A 16,400-nucleotide genomic window follows, 5' to 3' on the forward strand; every position below is an offset into this window, starting at 1 on the left:
CTGAAGATCACTTTGGCTATTCAGGGTTTTTTTGTGATTCCATACAAATTTTATAATTATTTTTCTTTGAAAAATGCCACTGGAATTTTGATAGGGATTGCACTGAATCTGTAGATTGCTTTGGGTAATACGGACATTTTAATAATACTAATTCTTGCAATCTGTGATCATGGACTATCTTTCCATTTATTTGTGTCTTCTTCAACTTATTTCTTTATAGTCTTATAGTTTTTAATATGTAGATCTTTCATCTCCTCTGGTTAAATTTATCCCTAGATTTTTTTGATACAATTGTAAATGGGATTTTTTTCTTAATTTCTCTTTCTAATAGTTGGTCTTAGTGTAGAAAATACAAGAGATTTTTCTGTATTGATTATATGATTTAATGCAACTTTTACTGAATTCATTTATTAGTTCTAACAGTTTTTTTGATGGAGTCTTTAGGGTTTTTCTACATAATATCATGTCCTCTGCAAATAGACACAGTTTTACTTCTTCCTTTCCGATTTGGATGCCTGTTATTTCTTTTCTTGCTTCATTTCTTTGGCGAGGACTCCAGTGCTGTGTTTAATAAAAGTGGTGAGAGTGGGCGTCCTTACCTTGTTCCTGATCTGAGAGGAAAGGCTTTCAGCTTTTCCCCATTGAGGGTGATTTTAGCTGAGGGTTTGTCAAATATGGCCTTTATTATGTTGAGGTGCATTCCTTTTGTACCCACTGTGCTGAGAGCTTTTATCATAAATGGATGCTGAATTTTGTCAAATGCTTTTTCTGCATCTGTTGATATGACCGTATGATTTTTACCCTTCATTTTGCTCATGTGGTGTATCACGTTGATTGACTTGTGGATGTTGAACCATCCTTGCATCACTGGAGTAAGTCCTACTTGATCCTGGTATGTTACCCTTTTAATGTTTCATGGAATTTGTTGTTGTTTTTTGTTTTTGTTTTTGTTTTTTTGTATTTTGTTGAGGATTTTTACAACTATGCGCTTCAAGGATATTGGCCTGTAATTTCTTTTTCTTTTCTTTTTTTTTTTTTGTGGCAAGCTTGTCTCGTTTTGTTATCAAGGTAATGCTAACCTCGTATAATGAGTTTGGAAGTGTTCCCTCCTCTTCTAATTTTTGGACAAGTTGGAGGATTTTTCTTTGCATGTTTGGTGGAATTCACCAGTGAAGCAGTCTGGTCCTGGGCTTTTCATTGTTGTGAGATTTTTGATTACTGACTCGATCTCCTTACTAGTAAGTGGTCGGCTCAGATTTTCTGTTTCATCAGATTCTTGGTAGGTTGTATGTTTCTAGGAATTTATCCATTTATCCTAGGTTGTCCAATTTGTTGGTGTATAATTGTTCATCGTAGTCACTTATAATCCAGTGTATTTCTGGGACATCAGTTGTAACACCTCCTCTTTCATTTCTGATTTTATTTATTTGAGTTCTCTGTCTTTTTTCTTGTTGAGTCTAGCTAAGGGTTTGTCAAGTTCATCTTTTCAGAGAACCAGATCGTAGTTTCTTTGACCTCTATTGTCTTTTAAGTTTGTATTACATTTATTTCTTCTTTAAATATTTGTCATTTCCTTCCTCTACTAACTTTGGACTTTGTTTGTTCTTCTTTTTCTAGTTCCTTGAGGCATAAAGTTAGATTGTTTATTTGGGATTTTGTTTGTTTCTGGAGGTAAGCATTTATCGCTCTGAACATTCCTCTTAGAACTATTTTTGTTGCATCCCACAAATTCTGGTATATTTCCATTTTCATTTGTCTCAAGGTATTTTTTTTTTGTTTCTCTTTTTAGTTTTTCTTTGACCCATTGGCTATTCAGTAGCATGTTGTTTAATTTCCACATAATTGTGAATTTTACAGTTTTCTTGTAATTAATTTCTAGTGTCATGTTGTGGTCAGAAAAGATGGTTGATATGATTTCAATCTTAAATTTATTAAGACTTGTCTTGTGGCTTAACATGTGATCTATCTTGAAAAAATGTTCCATGTACCCTTGAGGAATGTGTTTTCTGTTGCTTTTGGATGGAATGTTCTATAAATATCTGAACTCTGTTTGGTCTAACATTACTTTGGGCTAATGGTTTCTCACTGATTAGCTGTAACTACTACAACTTGCTGTTGCTGTGTGGAAATAGCCATTGATGTACCTACACGGGTGTGGTCGTGTTCCAGTCACACTTTATTTATGGATACTGACATTTCCAGTTCATATAGTTCTCGTGTGTCATGAGATATTATTCTTTTGATTTTTCTTCAATTGTTTAAAAACAAAACAACTCTTAGCTCACAGGTTGTGAGGACCCAGGTTGTGGACAGAAGTGGCTTGCCTACTGCTGTCCTGGGTCATGGCGGCATGTTGTAGAGGGTGGCAGTCCATGGTTCTGGGTGAGGGTGGCCTGACACGTAGCTGTGGTACTTCCAGACGTCTCTTCCTGTTGGTATGTTGGCCGGTGGTTCCAGCCAGGCCGCCAAGTCTGGAATATACAGGCGTGTGGTTATGGATTGAGCCATGCAGTTTTCGACAGTGGTCTCCTGTGTATGTGACCAGGCATGGCTGGGGAGGCTGTGCCAGTGACATTGTGGTGTGGCCAGCTCACTGGAATGTGCTGTCCTACCGATCTGGACTTGTCCAAGCTGTGTGTGCAGCCTCAAAACCCTCATCCTGTGCAGGGAGCTTCCAGGTCCCTGTCGCCTGGGTCATGGAGTCGTGCTACTTGCCTTTGTCCCGGCCCAGTTTTTCCGGCCTCACTGGGAATTGCTGAAGTGGCTGGCTGCCCCTGTGCAGATTTGCTCTGGGGGTTGGCACAGACACCCCGACAGCACCCACTCCTGCTGTGGGCACCCTGTTGCCCTGGGTGCTGCTGTCCCCAAAACAGCGACCAGAGAGGGGAATGCTGTCTCCCTCCAAGTGAGCTCTTTGTCATCCTGTGACAAGTAACTGTTCCTGTTGTAACTCCATCTCTGCCATGGGCTCGAGAGAAAACTAAGTCCTCCTTTGTCTTCCACAGGGCGGAAAGGGACGCATCGGCGTGGTCGTATCATCCTATATGCACTTCACCAACGTCTCGGCCAGGTAGGAGGAGGTGTCTGTGCTGCTCTGGGCGGAGAGAAGCGCTCCGCTTGGTTTCCTTTTGTCCCTCAGGCCTTCGCAGTCGTGAGGAGGCAGCTGTCGTGGCTCCCGCTTTGCAGAAGGAAACTGAGGCTGGGTGGTATTGACAGTGTGCCCGTGGGCAGGAAGCCTGGACCAGCCTGGTTGTCAGAACGTCCTCTGGCGTCTACCATCGCCCTCATGTTTCAATGGCCACTTTGTGCAGCGAGCTGCCCCACTGAGGAAACACAAGCCTGTTCATACTGGCCGATAAACCGTTCCTTTCTAGCAGCAGGGATGAAATTTGACTTTCCGAATGTTTTCTCTGCAAACAAATTGGGGAGCTTGTGCCTGCCAGGGAGGAAACCCAACCCCCCGGTGAAAATCAGACCCCTTCTTGGTGATAATGAGCGTTTGTGTCTGTGCAGACCGTGCTCACATGAGTCCCTCAGTGCAGCAAAGGCGTCTGGGCGGAGACCAGGCTTCCCTGGCGATTCTCGACAGGGCCCCTCACATTTCTGCGTCCCTGCCCGCAACAACGCAGCTCTGTCTAGACCAGCGTCCTGTGCACTGTGGGTGTCCCGGCAGCTAGAAACAGACTGAGAGCTTTATTCATGGAAGGCCCATCACTGAGCCGCTTCTAAAAGCTGCTTTCCCTAGTAGTCAGTCCATATTTCCTCTGTGTGTCAGGCAGTTTACATGCACCTCTGAGCCTCACGGTCCTTCCTTGTGAAGCGGGGTGACAGGTATGCCTCACGAGCTCTTGTGACACTTCCCTGTGTCATTGCACGGAAGGCACTTAGCCCCAGTACTCGAGTATCAGCTGCTGTTGATGCTGCTCCTGCCATAGGAGCAATAGGAGTGGGTACTTTTTAGGGACGTGAGGTGACAGACACCACAGTGCTTTTGTGACCTGCTTTTCTGAATTAGCACTCTTTCCTGAATGTCTTCCGTGATGTTGTTTAAGTGGCTGCACAGCTCTCGCTCGGTCGATGAATAGATGACATATTTCAGCATTTGGTGATGTTGGCTATCCAGGTTGCCTCCAGTTTGGCTTGAGAATTTTAGTTTCTTGTGCTGATTCTATCTGCGAAAGCAGCTCTGATCACAGACTTGTGTACACCTGTGATCATTTCTGCTACTGTTCCTCAGGTGTCATTCCCAGAGGTAATCACAGGGCAGACAGTTTTCAAGCCTTTGTTGCAAACTGTGCTCCAGATCCGAACAGAAATCTCAAGGCGTGAAGTAGGAAGAATATTCCCAGGCCAGCATCGTAAAGATAAGCGTTCGGGAAGGTAGAGCAGTGGTAATGCCTCTCATCCTCGTGACGTCAGATACTGGGCATAAGCGTCGGCCAAATGCATTATAGCATTTAACAGAACCGGTGAATTCCAGACACAGGAATGCTAAACATGAAAGGTGGACATGGAACACCTGTGGGCTTGTGCAGCCAGAGTTCAGTGTCAGACAGGGTGGAAAGCCGGTGGTAGTCACTTCAGAAACATAGTTATGCAGCCCTGTGGCCTCCGTCAGCTCTCCTCCCCACCAGCCGCAGTGATGCCTCTTGAACCTGTGCATAGATGTGACTCCCTGAGGCAGCACTCAGGCTGTCCCCTGTGGGTCCCAAATGCTTGGTGGGGTGCCTGGTACCCTGTGACACCGACGCTTGGGTCTGCCCTCTGGTCTTGTATAGAGCCCACTGAAAGCCACCTCCCTTGATTGGAGCCTTGTGCCATGGGACGTTTAGGGGGTGGGGCTGGCAGTGACTGTCCTGGGCGCTGTGTGTGTGGCACAGCTCAGTGCCACCACCTGGGACTGGGGCTGCTGTTTCCAACAGGACGTAGGCCCTGTGACCTGGCTGCCACTTTGGGCTGAGCATATGTCTGCAGGGACTGGGGTTAAGAAGACGTAGGTGGGTGTGCAGTGCAGCGTGTTGAGCTCCGTCCGCATGGGCGCCGGTGGCCCAGAGTAGCCCCTGCACTTGTCCCCTGCCACCAGCCACACTCGGCGTCCACGGTGTTAACAAGCTCTCTCTGCTTCCCCAGCGCTGACCAGGCCCTCGACAGATTCGCAATGAAGAAGTATTATGATGACAAAGTGTCAGCTTTAATGCAGCCTTCCCAGAAACGGTACGTACGTCCCGGGCCGCCGTGGAAAGGCGCATGACAGCTCACATTTAGAAATGTACAGACACAAGAGGCCCCTGGCCAGCCAGGAACAGGAGATGTGCTAGGAGCCCCCACGTGTGGAGAGTGGGGAGCCCCCTGCGGTGACCAGTGACATTGCAGCCAGGCGTATCTGGGGTCACCACGCACCGCCCAAGCTGGGTGATGAGGGCTTGGCTGCCATCAGCCTCCTCATGCTGCTCTCAACCAGGGGTGGCAGGACTCTCCATGTGCATGAAAATGTGAGACGGAAACTGGTCCGTGTGCTTACTGGGCCCACGACATTGAGAGCAAAGGGCCCCTTGCTCAGTGGCTGCTGCACACGCCTGAACAAATGGCCAGGTGCCCACAGGCTACACAAGCCGGACAGCCAGCTGAGGCGACCAGGGCCTCCCACACTGGAGGGGAAGGAGCTGCTGTCCAGAGCAGGGGATAACTCGGGGCCCCCTAATATCCTTCACTCCTCCTTTCTGGGAGCCACAGAGCTGAGAACCCAGAAACCTGCAGTGTGCCTCACTTAGCTGATCAAGTGCTTGGACAGGTCACCGGGTGTCCTGCCACACACACACACACACACACACACACACACACACACACACACACACACACACACCAGAATTAAACGGGGTGTGCGGCGCCCTCTGGTGGCCAGGCCCTGGCTGTGGCCTCCGCCGCTCTGGGTCCTTTTCTGTCACCAGGACAGTGGAGACACTGTGAAAGGAACCTAAGCTGAAGCAGATGTTTATCTCTAACATTTTCCAAGGAGCACCGACTATCACAGGGTTTTAAACTTTGTGTTTAGCATTTACCGGACATGTCCGACAGTTCATTTTGTTGTGTGTGCACGTTCAGCGGCAGTGATGGACCAGAGTGTGTGAACTGCAGGCATGAAACCTTCGCGAGGCTGAGCCTGCTGGGCCGCGCGGTCCTGGCGTGCGGGGCGGAGAGGGGACCGCTGCCCCTGGGTGGTGGACTGGGCAGCCCCGCTGGCGTGGAGGGCCTGGTGCCATGGCAGCCGGGAGGCTCGGTGACTGCCCGTCCCTGGCTCTGCGCAGGCGACACAGACGCGCGCGGCCAGTCAGACGTGGGGCCGCACAGCACACGGGGCTGGCGGCGCTCAGAGGGGCTCGCCGGATGTCTTTGGGGTCGCACCGCGACAGTGGCTCTCGGGGACGTGGGCTCGAGACTTGGGTGTGGAGACCCCAGGAGAAGCAGCGGGTGTCCCTGCCTCCCTCGGGCCCCACTTGGGCTCCGGGACCACTGGCGGCGCATCCTGGGGACGCTAAGCCGGCCTTGCTTTGCAGGTACGTCCAGTTTCTCAGCGGGCTCCTGTCGGGGACGGTGAAGATGAACGCCTCGCCCCTGTTCCTGCATTTCGTCATCCTGCACGGCACCCCCAACTTCGACACGGGCGGAGGTGAGTGCCGCCCGCACGGAGGGGTCTGGACTTGCCGGCTGGTCCTGCCCCTGCACAAGCAGGGCTCCCGTCCGTCCTGAGATCTGTGCCCTCCTGGTCACTGACTGGACAAAGCCATCCGTGTGTGGCAGGGCCAACTGGCTTGTCAGGGAAGGACAGGCGGCCAGTGAGGGGAGCAGGGCCTGTCCCCAGGAACCCCGGTGCTCCTCACACTGCCCTCCACTCCAGCCCTGCTTCCCCAACGTGGCAGGCGGCCCGTGGGCTCGTCGCCTCAGGGCACCTTTGTCCCTGTTTGCCAAACGCTGCCCTTCCGCTCACCGAGGGTCCCGCCTCCCTTTCAGTGTGCCGGCCCTTCCTGAAGGTCTACCAGGCCATGCGGCCCGTGTACACGTCGGGGATCTAGTAAGTGTGCTGCGTGCGGGAAATGGGCCCACTGGCGCCCTGCAGGGGCGGGGCAAAGCAGAGAGGTGGGCGGGGCAAAGCAGAGAGGTGGGCGGGGCTCCTCTGGTGGCTGGTGCCCCTCCCCCACTCAGCACGGGCGAGGGGCACCCGCTCCGCAAAGCATGCTCTCCTGCAAGTGCATCAGAGTCCTGTGACTGGGCCATTACTGTGAGCCTTTCTGCCCCTTTGCATTTCAGACAAAGGGCAGGCACACATCCTCAGAATTTGTACAAATTGCTGGGCTTTTTGTGTGTTGGGATAAGCATTTTATGAACATTAATGGAAAATGGGTAAAGGTGAAAAATGTTCTCACCACTGTGTCATCAGGCAAAACAAGCTGCTTTCGTGTTTCTGGACTCACGGGGGACCCACACAGGGGCGATGCTTTGGCAGTTGTGTGCACCCCATGCCACATGGCCCCAGGCACATGCCCTGGGGTGAACGTGAGGTCCCCGACCCCATGTCCCTGGCCTGGCAGCTTTCTGCCCCTTTTGGACTCATTCTCAGGACTTAGATTCCTGGCCGCATGGGCTATTTTGTGTGATTTCTGAGTTGTCAGCTGTGGGCTTCGTTTTCTCAAAGTGTTCTTCCCGTTAACTCATGAGGCGGCACAGTGACTCCCTTCTCGTTTGTTCCAAAGCAACGTGGGCCCAGAGAACCCCAGCCGGATCGCCATCGCCATCGCACCTGCCCAGCTCCTGAAAGGGGACGTCATGGTGAGTGCTCCCTTGGCCCCGTGGCCCTGCTCGCCCATCATCACCCTGAAGGGGAAGGCTGTTGTCTTCAAACAATCGAGCCCTCCTGCCCCCACACCTGCACGAAGGGTGAAAAACAGCTTTTACCTTAGGCAGTTGATTAATTAATCCTGTGAGTGTTTTAATGAAAGGGACAGAACAAATCCTTGGAGCCCTTGACATGCACCTGCAGTCAAAGTCCTGACTCAGCCACAGTGCTTCCGAGGGGCCACGTTCCCTGCCGGCCATGTCTGACCCAGACGTGTTGGAACCTCCAGGGAAGGGTGGGTGTAATAAGGTGTTTATTTGCGGGCAACCGCACAGCTGGCGGTGCGTTTCACTTGTGGTGTGCTGGTTCCCGAGTGGCACGAGCTGTTCCAGGTCTGCCTTTTATGTGCCTTGAATACAGCACATTTCATACATTTAAAGTAATTCTCGGGGACACTTCTGTGTAGCAAAGCCTCCACGGGGTCTCCGCGTGGCCTAGGACGATACGCTGTGACAAGAAAGGAACATGGTTCAAGAGTTGGCTTTTTGTTTTATTATAAATGGTTCATTCAGGGTTTTTGAAGGTTCTTGTTAGCTTTCCCTAAAAATTTGGGTTTAAAACTCTTCCTTAGTGGTTGGTGAACTCCCACCTGGCCCCACCCGGATCTTTTCAAATCAGGTTGGTGGGGTTCAGGAAGACACACACCCCTGGGCACACCCATATCCTGGACACACACCCTGGGCACACTCACCCCTGGGCACACCCGTACCCTGGACACACCCCTGGGCACACTCACTCCCTGGGCACACTCACTCCCTGGACACACATCTTGGGCACACTCACACCTTGAACACATTCACACCGTGAGCACACTTACCCCTGGGCACACTCACTCCCTGGCCACCGCCTCCAGCTCTGGAAGAAGACTGGGCAGGCCCCACCCTCCACCTCTCAGTTGTCCCACCTGTAGGCAGCCTGAGAATGGGGGCTGAGTAAACGTCACAGGTGCTGCTCAGCTGGAATGTGGTCTAAGCAGGTGGCCTGGGGTCACTGGGAGGAGACTGGGTAGGTAGGGGTCGAGGTTTGGCTGAATAGCTGGGAGGCAGGTCCTGGAATGGGGTGGGGCAGGCGGAGGAGGTGCTGCCTGACTGACGTGCTTGGACTTGGTTCCTGTGTGGCAGTGCCACCAGCCAGCCCTGGGCACGCGGGAGCTCAGTGAGGCCGTTTGCCACTCCAGCCGGGAGGCAGGGTCCCATAGGGATGGGCGCTGCTGCCTGCATTGTCCGCAGATGACAGATGACCACTTCGGTAGCCTGAGCCACTAGAAAGCTGTTTGCACGAGAGCATTTGATCCAGAGGCCACACAGGGACTGGCTGTGGCATCAGACGCCCCTGCACCCGCTTTGCTGCGGCAGGAAGTCCGAACGGGTGGTCACTTGGCTCCTCCCAGAAAATGTCATTTCTAGCTGACACTCGCCAGCCTGCTTAGTGTTGAGCAAGACGTCCAGAAGCATGAGCCGCAGACGGAGGCGTTCGGGGTGCGCCTGCCGTCGCCCTCCAGACGGGCCTGGGGGCTGAATGTCTCGGGCCGTCGGGACCTCTGGCAGCACTGGGCAGCTCATGGTGTCCTGGCCGGGCCATAGGCCTTGAGTCTCTGTGTAGCATGGCCGGCCGAAGGGACGTCCAGGGAGAGGAGACCCCACAGTCAAGGGGGAACAGGCAGGTGGGGTGCAGCAGCCCCAGGAGGAGGCTGACAAGATGGGCAGGCGTGGGGCTTTCAGAGTGGGGCTCAGCGCGGGGGCTCCCATCCTTGGGCAAAGCAGCGTGTTCTCCTGCTTCCCTGCCGCCCCCCCCATCCCTCATCCCTGCATGGTCCAGACCGCGGCATTTCAGCCGTGTCCGTGGCATGGCCGTCACTCCCTCTGCTGCTTCCTGTGCCCCAGCTGCCGGCTCGAAGCCCCTGCTCTCCTAGTCGTCCCCAAGCCTCGCCACCCGGGGGCCGTCCTGAGCTGCTGTGCCCTGGGCTCTTGGTCCCCTGCCTCTGCTCGCTTCTGCCACCAGCCCTCGGGCCCCAGGCTCACAGCTTGGTGTCCCCAGCCCACTGGCATCCATCATGCTGGTTTCTAGACCCCACCCCACACCCCAGACTCCAAATGTGAGCTAAGTCTTCATTATCTCATGAATTCTGCATCTGAACCCGGTGACAGACACGCGAGCCTTCCCTCCTCCCAGGGCTGCTGCTGTGTGTTCCCAGCCATGCTCCACGCCGTGTGACACAGGCTCCCATCCGTTCAGCCTGTGTCCTCCCCCCGGGGGAGGGAGGAAATCCAAGCTCCCTTATGTCACATACGACCCCCTCCTTCCCTCCCCTCAGTCATTTACCGTGGGGACACTGTTATCTCTCATATTCTGAACATGGCCCGAAGTCACCAGGGGTGTCTGTGCTGCCATGACTGGCCACTCCCTCCCTCATGCCATGTCAGCAATGCGTCGTCTCAGCTGCCTGCCAGCCTGCAGCACGGCCATGTACTTGTAGCCTCTGCAGAGCGGTCACCTGCTTGTCAGCACCTTGCCACGAGCTGATGAGGCAGGCACGGTGCCCAGTGTGTCAGCATTGTCCCCAACTTACACTTCAGGCCCTGTGGCTGAGGTGACAGTCCCTGGGCAGGGCCACACACCAGTGCTGGCCGAGCAGGGTCTCCACTGACAGCGGCCCGCGAGCCTGCTGCTGGGTGAGTGGTGACAGCCCAGTGGGGGAGCCGAGGGCCACGCGCAGCCATGTGTATTCCAGGCCTGTCACATTGCAGGGATAGCGAAGGTGTGTGAAGACTGCTGCAGCTGAGGGAACCTTCTGGCATTCAGGCCTCTGTGGCTGTAGCTGGGGGGAAATTTGGGGTGAACATTTCGTGTCATGGAGCTCCTGTCTGAGTTTTGGTTCCCGTTAGAAATGCCAGCAAATAGGATGCCCAGACCCTTCCATGGGCGCTGTCACTGTGACCAAACAGCTCTCCTGCCCGCGTGCATTGCCGACAGTGGTCTTAGGGCTGTATCGCCTCCAGGTTTGTACTTCCTGTGTTGACAACGCATTTTTGTGTTCTCCACTGACTTCCTGCAATGTTATCAGGTGGGAGGAGGGGACGTGAGTTACAGCTGAGAAGGGGAATTTTTCCATCACAGAAAAGAGTTACTAAGAGGTTTAGTTCACTTACTCGTCTCTAAGAATCCTAAAAATAGTTGCAACCTCTTGTCCCATGGCTGTTGTAGCACAAAGTACCACAGGCTGGGCCTTAACCAGCAGACATTCATCTCTCCCGGTGCTGGAAGCGGGTCATCCGAGATGGGGGCGTCGCAGGCTGGTCCCTCCCGAGGCCGCTCCGGGGTGTGAGATGGCATCTGCTCCCCGTGTTCTCATGTGGTCGTCCCTCTGTGCACGTCTGTGTCCTCATGTCCTTCTGTCAAGGACACCAGTCACGTTGGATCAGGGCTGCCCCTAGGACCTCATGTCCCCTTCCTCACCTTTTTTAAGACCCCACCTCTAAGTACAGTCACGTCCTGAGATAGTAGGGTTAGCACCCCTACATAGGAACTTTTGGGGACACAGTTCAGCCCATAACCCCTGTGTTCATCAAATGAAGCCCATCTAGCAAGATTAGTGAAATCAGGTGCCACTGGTCACCCAGTACCAGTGGCCGTGATTTGTCTCCAGCATTCATTCATTCATTCCCTCATTCATTCATTCCCTCATTCATTCATTCCCTCATTCATTCATTCCCTCATTCATTCATTCCCTCATTCATTCCCTCACTCATTCCTCACTCATTAATCTGTCCACACAGCGGCTGCTGCGCCAGGCAGGGCAGTGGCCGTGAAGGTAAGTCACACGCAGACACAGCTCCCAGGGGTTCTGAGTGGGGGGTTGTATGACTAGAGCAGGTGGGAGACTGTGGGGCCCGGGGACGTGGGGTCTGCACGCACTCAGGAGGGAGCTGCAGGTGCACAGGCTGGCGAGACAGGCCCGTCCCAGGGTCCGCGGAGCCCAGGCACCGCCAGGGTGACGCTGACGCCGGTCGTGACCGATGGGGTCCACAGAGTGCTGCAGCTCGAAGTCCCAGGCTGCGGCTCCTGAGCATGACTTCAGGGGACAACACGGCAGGACAAAGACCAGCGTGTCCCTCCATGTTGGCACAGCGTCCCTGGACAAGGCGGCCATGCCCTCCCCCACTGTGCTGCTCGGCCTGTTTGCTGGCTCAGAGGCAGGACAGGTGCACAGTCCCTCGTCTCCAGCCTGTCCCCCCCGACCTGCAGGACACACGTGCACGGCCGTGCTGGCCGGGCCCCATGTTGTGGGGGGCACTGCTCGGTGTACCTCTGCAAACCACTGGGCGTTTCTCAAGTTGGGAAAGTGGCAGGTGGGGCGTGAGGTTCGGGGCCTTTTCTGTGAAGGGTCACATAGTCAGCACTTTGTTCCACACTGAGAGTCTGGCAACAGTCGGGACTCAGAAGGGACCCTGAGTGCACAGGACACTTACAGCTTCGCTCCCGACAGCTGCCGTCTCACGGCCTCTCTGCCCAGCCACCTCTGTGCTCGGGGAGATAGAAGGTCGCTGCCAGGCTGCCGTTCATCCTTGGTCGCCCTCCCGTGAGACGGCATCTCGTCCTCCTTGATTTTTCCTCTGTGTGGTTTTGGTGTCAGTCTTGCGTGCAGATAAATTTGCCTGTTTCCTCATGAGGGATTCCGTGGGTCCAGTTTAGGTCTGACAATTAAGTTCGTGAACTTGTTGCAACAATGTTGCTAACCTTTTTTTATATCAGAGGAATTATTCATTATGAATTTGTACCAACTGCACAAACAGTTAACCAAGTTTACTATTTGGAAGTGCTGAAAAGGCTGCGTGAACAAGTTAGACGACCTGAGCTTTTTGCCAACAATTCATGGCTCTTGCATCACGACAATGCACCAGCTCACACGGCACTGTCTGTGAGGGGGTTTTTAGTCAGTAAACAAATAACTGTATTGGAACATCCTCCCTACTCACCTGGTCTGGCCCCCAATGACTTCTTCCTTTACCCGAAGATGAAGGAAATATTGAAAGGAAGACATTGTGATGACATTCAGGACATCAAGGGTAATATGATGACAGCTCTGATGGCTATTCCAGAAAAAGAGTTCCAAAATTGCTCTCAAGGGTGGACTAGGCGCTGGCGTCGGTGCATAGCTTCCCAAGGGGAGTGCTTTGAAGGTGACATTAGTGATATTCTGCAATGAGGCATGTAGCACTTTTTGTAGGGTGAGTTCGAGAACTTAACTGTCCGACCTCGTACAGGGAGTCAGGCTGTCTACTTGACGGGGTTGGGAAAACTACTTGGGAGAGTGGACTGCTATTGTCACTGCTTTGACTTGCGAGCTGGTGGTGGCACTGTTACTGGTGAGGCAAAGCTGACAGTGGCCACTGTTTGAACAGCCCTCCCCACGCGCCCCCACTACAGGGGCCCGCCCGGCTCTGGGCGTGCTCAGGCTGGAGGTCAGAGTCCCAAGTCCCACCCAGGAAGGTGCTGGTGAATGCCGCTGTTATCGTTATGTAACCCGGCCAGGAATGCATGTGGGCGGGAGCCTGGCAGGGGTCCAGGGCCTCACGGACACGCCCGTCCACGTGCCTGGTCTTGCTGCCTCTGCTCTGCAGACCCTGTGGCCACTGCGATTTGTGTCTGTGGTTCAGGGCTCAGCCCGACTTCTGAACAGAGGGGCTGCATCCTCAAGGAGCCTTTGCATAGAGAGCCCTGTAGTCAGTTCTTGCCCGGTGTTTGTGCAAGGTCAGGGGAGGCAGCGGGCTCACGGTGCCCTCCTCGCTCTGCTGTACTGGGACCTTCCTGGGTCCCCCACCCTCGCCCAGGTATTTGCTGCCCTTCTCTGTATGCATCAGAACCCAACCCCTTACTGTCCCGTGAGTCTCCCCAACATGGCTGGGTCTCTGTCCTGTGGCCTTAGCACAGGGGACTTCATGTGTTGTCATGGACCACCAGTGGCGAGTGAGTCTTCAGTGGGTTTGGAAATGAATTTCAGTACCGACACCCTCTGGAGTCATTTCCAGCTCTGGTGACATCATGGCTACTGCTGGCTTGCGTGAGGCGGCACCCTGACGACCGGGGCTAGCCACTCTCTAGACCTTCAAGTGTGTATGTGTGTGTGTGTGGGGGGGGAGCGCTTTCTCTGAAGAGGGCCGTCTAGACAGCCACTGGGCCACTAGCAACGTCGGGTGAAATGGGTGACTCCCTTTTCCAGTTGGGTGTGTGTAGAGGGTCCTGCATTTCTTGTGAACTATGTTCCCCACAGAAGCTTAGAGGATTTAGGGGAAGGTCGGTCTGAGTAGGAGCTGCTTTGGACAAGGCTGAGGTGGGAGCAGGAACTGGGGACACTCGAGGCTGGCCTTGACCTTGACCTGGGCTGGTGCTCTGGGACTGGCCCTGAACCTTGACCCCTTCATCCAGGTGCTTTTCTCTCTTGGTGGAGATTTGAAGCAAGCAGACCCCACAGGGCCTGGGAGCACGAGGGCTGTTAGTTTACCAGCTGCCTGACACCAGGCAGTTTGTCCTCGGAGTCAGGATTCATCACCAAGGACAGCGCCTGGCGCGTGTGCGTGTGTGTGATGTTCACTCTGGGGAAACTGAGGCTCAGGTGCTGCTGGGTCACAGTCACGGACAGCTCAGAGTCCGATCTGGGGGACCCCGGTTTTATGCGGCCGTTGGAAGGCGAGGCGGGGCCAGGCTGTGCCAGATGCTGCATCAACCACGCAGCGCGCCTCACCGCGCACGGCCGTCTTTCAGGAGGCTCGGAGCTGGTCCGAATGCAGCAGAAAGCGTGTGCTCACACACAGGGTTACTGTCCGTACACTGCCGACCTAATCCTTGTGACACGTCATGAGGCCGGTGTTGTCACGTCCACGGCATGGTCAGGAAAGCTGCGTCCAGGTGAGGATCTTCCCTGACACCTGAACGTTCCCAGAGAGTTGTGACGTGGCCCACGCACCAGGTGCCCTTGGGTGGGCTGTGGCGACAGCCTTTGACGGATGACGTCACCCGATGCAGCTGTCGCTGTGTCCTACTTCGTTTCAGTACTGCAAAGTGGACACTGCAAGCCTTCTAATTGTTTCAAACGCAGATGTTCCAAAACCTGAGCAAACACCACCCACACCTATGGATGAGGGGAGTCCCTCTGACCGCCCTGAAATGTGATCCTTACTTTAACCCGAAAGGGGCACCTGGCTCTTCCTCCCAAGTGTCAGGAGCAGGACCTGGCTCTCTTGTCACCACGATGACACCTGTGAGCGTGATGAGCACGGCTGCTCGGGGTGTCCTGACGGCAGGGCTCCTGCTGGTGGGTGGGTGTCGCCTTCTGTCCTGGCCGTGAACGGGACCCCATGTGATGGAGGCACCTGTGGTTTCCTTGCCTGCAGGATACAGCAGTGGTCACTCCTGAGGTTGTCAGGAGACTGGAGGGGTGGCGGCTGCCTGTCCAGTGGGGACAGAAGTTGAGCTGAAACGACGAGAGGCGGTGTGGGCAGGGCTTCCGGTCCCCACCAGCACGGCTTGTCAGAGCCACATGGTGCCCCCAGGAGAAGGGGGCCTGGACTCTCTGAGCCGTTGTCCTGTGAAAAGCTGGGCGTCTTCAACTTGCTCTCAGCCGGGGGACGGCCACCCCTTCTCCTGTCTCCACCCTGCCGTGTGTGTTGACCTCTGCGTCTGCCATGTCTGGTGCACAGGGGACCCTGTCGTGAGTCAGGCTGTGTGTGCAGCTCTGCTGAGCCCTGGGAGGGGCAGAGAAGGGAGCCAGTGAGCACGGGAGGTGGGGGAGGCCTTGGGGCTCCACGTGGGGGGCTGGCAGCAGGAAAAACCCAGAGCAGGAGCAGGGCTCCCCAGAGACAGGAGTGCTGGGGCCGTCTGTGCCCCAGAGCCACACCAAGGTCCCTGCTGTCTGCTGTCCATCATGAGGGCCACCCTGGAGCCACCTCCCCCTCAGGCTGTCAGCTTCTGGAGATTGGTTGTGTTTTTGAAGCTTGTTTTTGTCAGTATTATAAAGCTTTGAGGGATGGTATGAGTCTGGACCTCCCCTTTCTCCACGTCCAAGATGCCTCTCTGGGGAGGGGCAGACAGGGAGGCTGGGTCCCTTCGTCCCATGGAGACGGGGGCAGGTGGGGACTGCTCTGCGGAGTGTCCTCTGCAGTGTGGGGTGGGGTCTGGCTGCAGGAGGCGTGGGCAGTGCCATGTGAGGGGCATGTAGCACGTTCCAGAAGGTTCCGGAGGACGGCCGGCCCTTTGGTTGGTCCTGCTGTGGCGTCAGACCCCACACACAGGCGGGAGGCAAGCCGACGGGAGTTGTCACGTTCTCCAGAATTCTTGTTCGCTGGCTGCAGACGCCCCAGATGGGGGCTGGCCAGGGCCTGGATCTGGTGGGGACCACTCAGCACGAGTGTGTCAACATGAAACACCCCCGAATGGCGTACTTACATTTGTCAGACTGTCCTGGCCGATGGCTCAGAGGTAAACAACCTCGGTCGCCTCCCAGGCTGTACTG

The 16,400-nt window shown here is 54.6% G+C and overlaps 1 protein-coding gene across 5 annotated transcripts in view; it reads left to right on the forward strand.

Annotated features, from left to right (window-relative positions):
* The window catches only part of TNS3 (tensin 3), a 167,257-nt gene that overhangs the window by 87,513 nt on the left and 63,344 nt on the right, over positions 1 to 16,400 (forward strand). For all 5 annotated transcript variants that reach the window (XM_019731607.2, XM_019731611.2, XM_019731606.2 and 2 more), the window contains 5 exons: positions 3,006 to 3,070; positions 5,131 to 5,214; positions 6,555 to 6,667; positions 7,009 to 7,069; positions 7,749 to 7,824. In XM_019731607.2, coding sequence (XP_019587166.2) covers positions 3,006 to 3,070; positions 5,131 to 5,214; positions 6,555 to 6,667; positions 7,009 to 7,069; positions 7,749 to 7,824 — 399 coding nt within the window. The remainder of the gene's footprint in view (positions 1 to 3,005; positions 3,071 to 5,130; positions 5,215 to 6,554; positions 6,668 to 7,008; positions 7,070 to 7,748; positions 7,825 to 16,400) is intronic.

The sequence above is a fragment of the Rhinolophus sinicus genome, linkage group LG09 (genome assembly GCF_036562045.2).
Source record: "Rhinolophus sinicus isolate RSC01 linkage group LG09, ASM3656204v1, whole genome shotgun sequence".
Taxonomy (NCBI): Eukaryota; Metazoa; Chordata; class Mammalia; order Chiroptera; family Rhinolophidae; genus Rhinolophus; species Rhinolophus sinicus.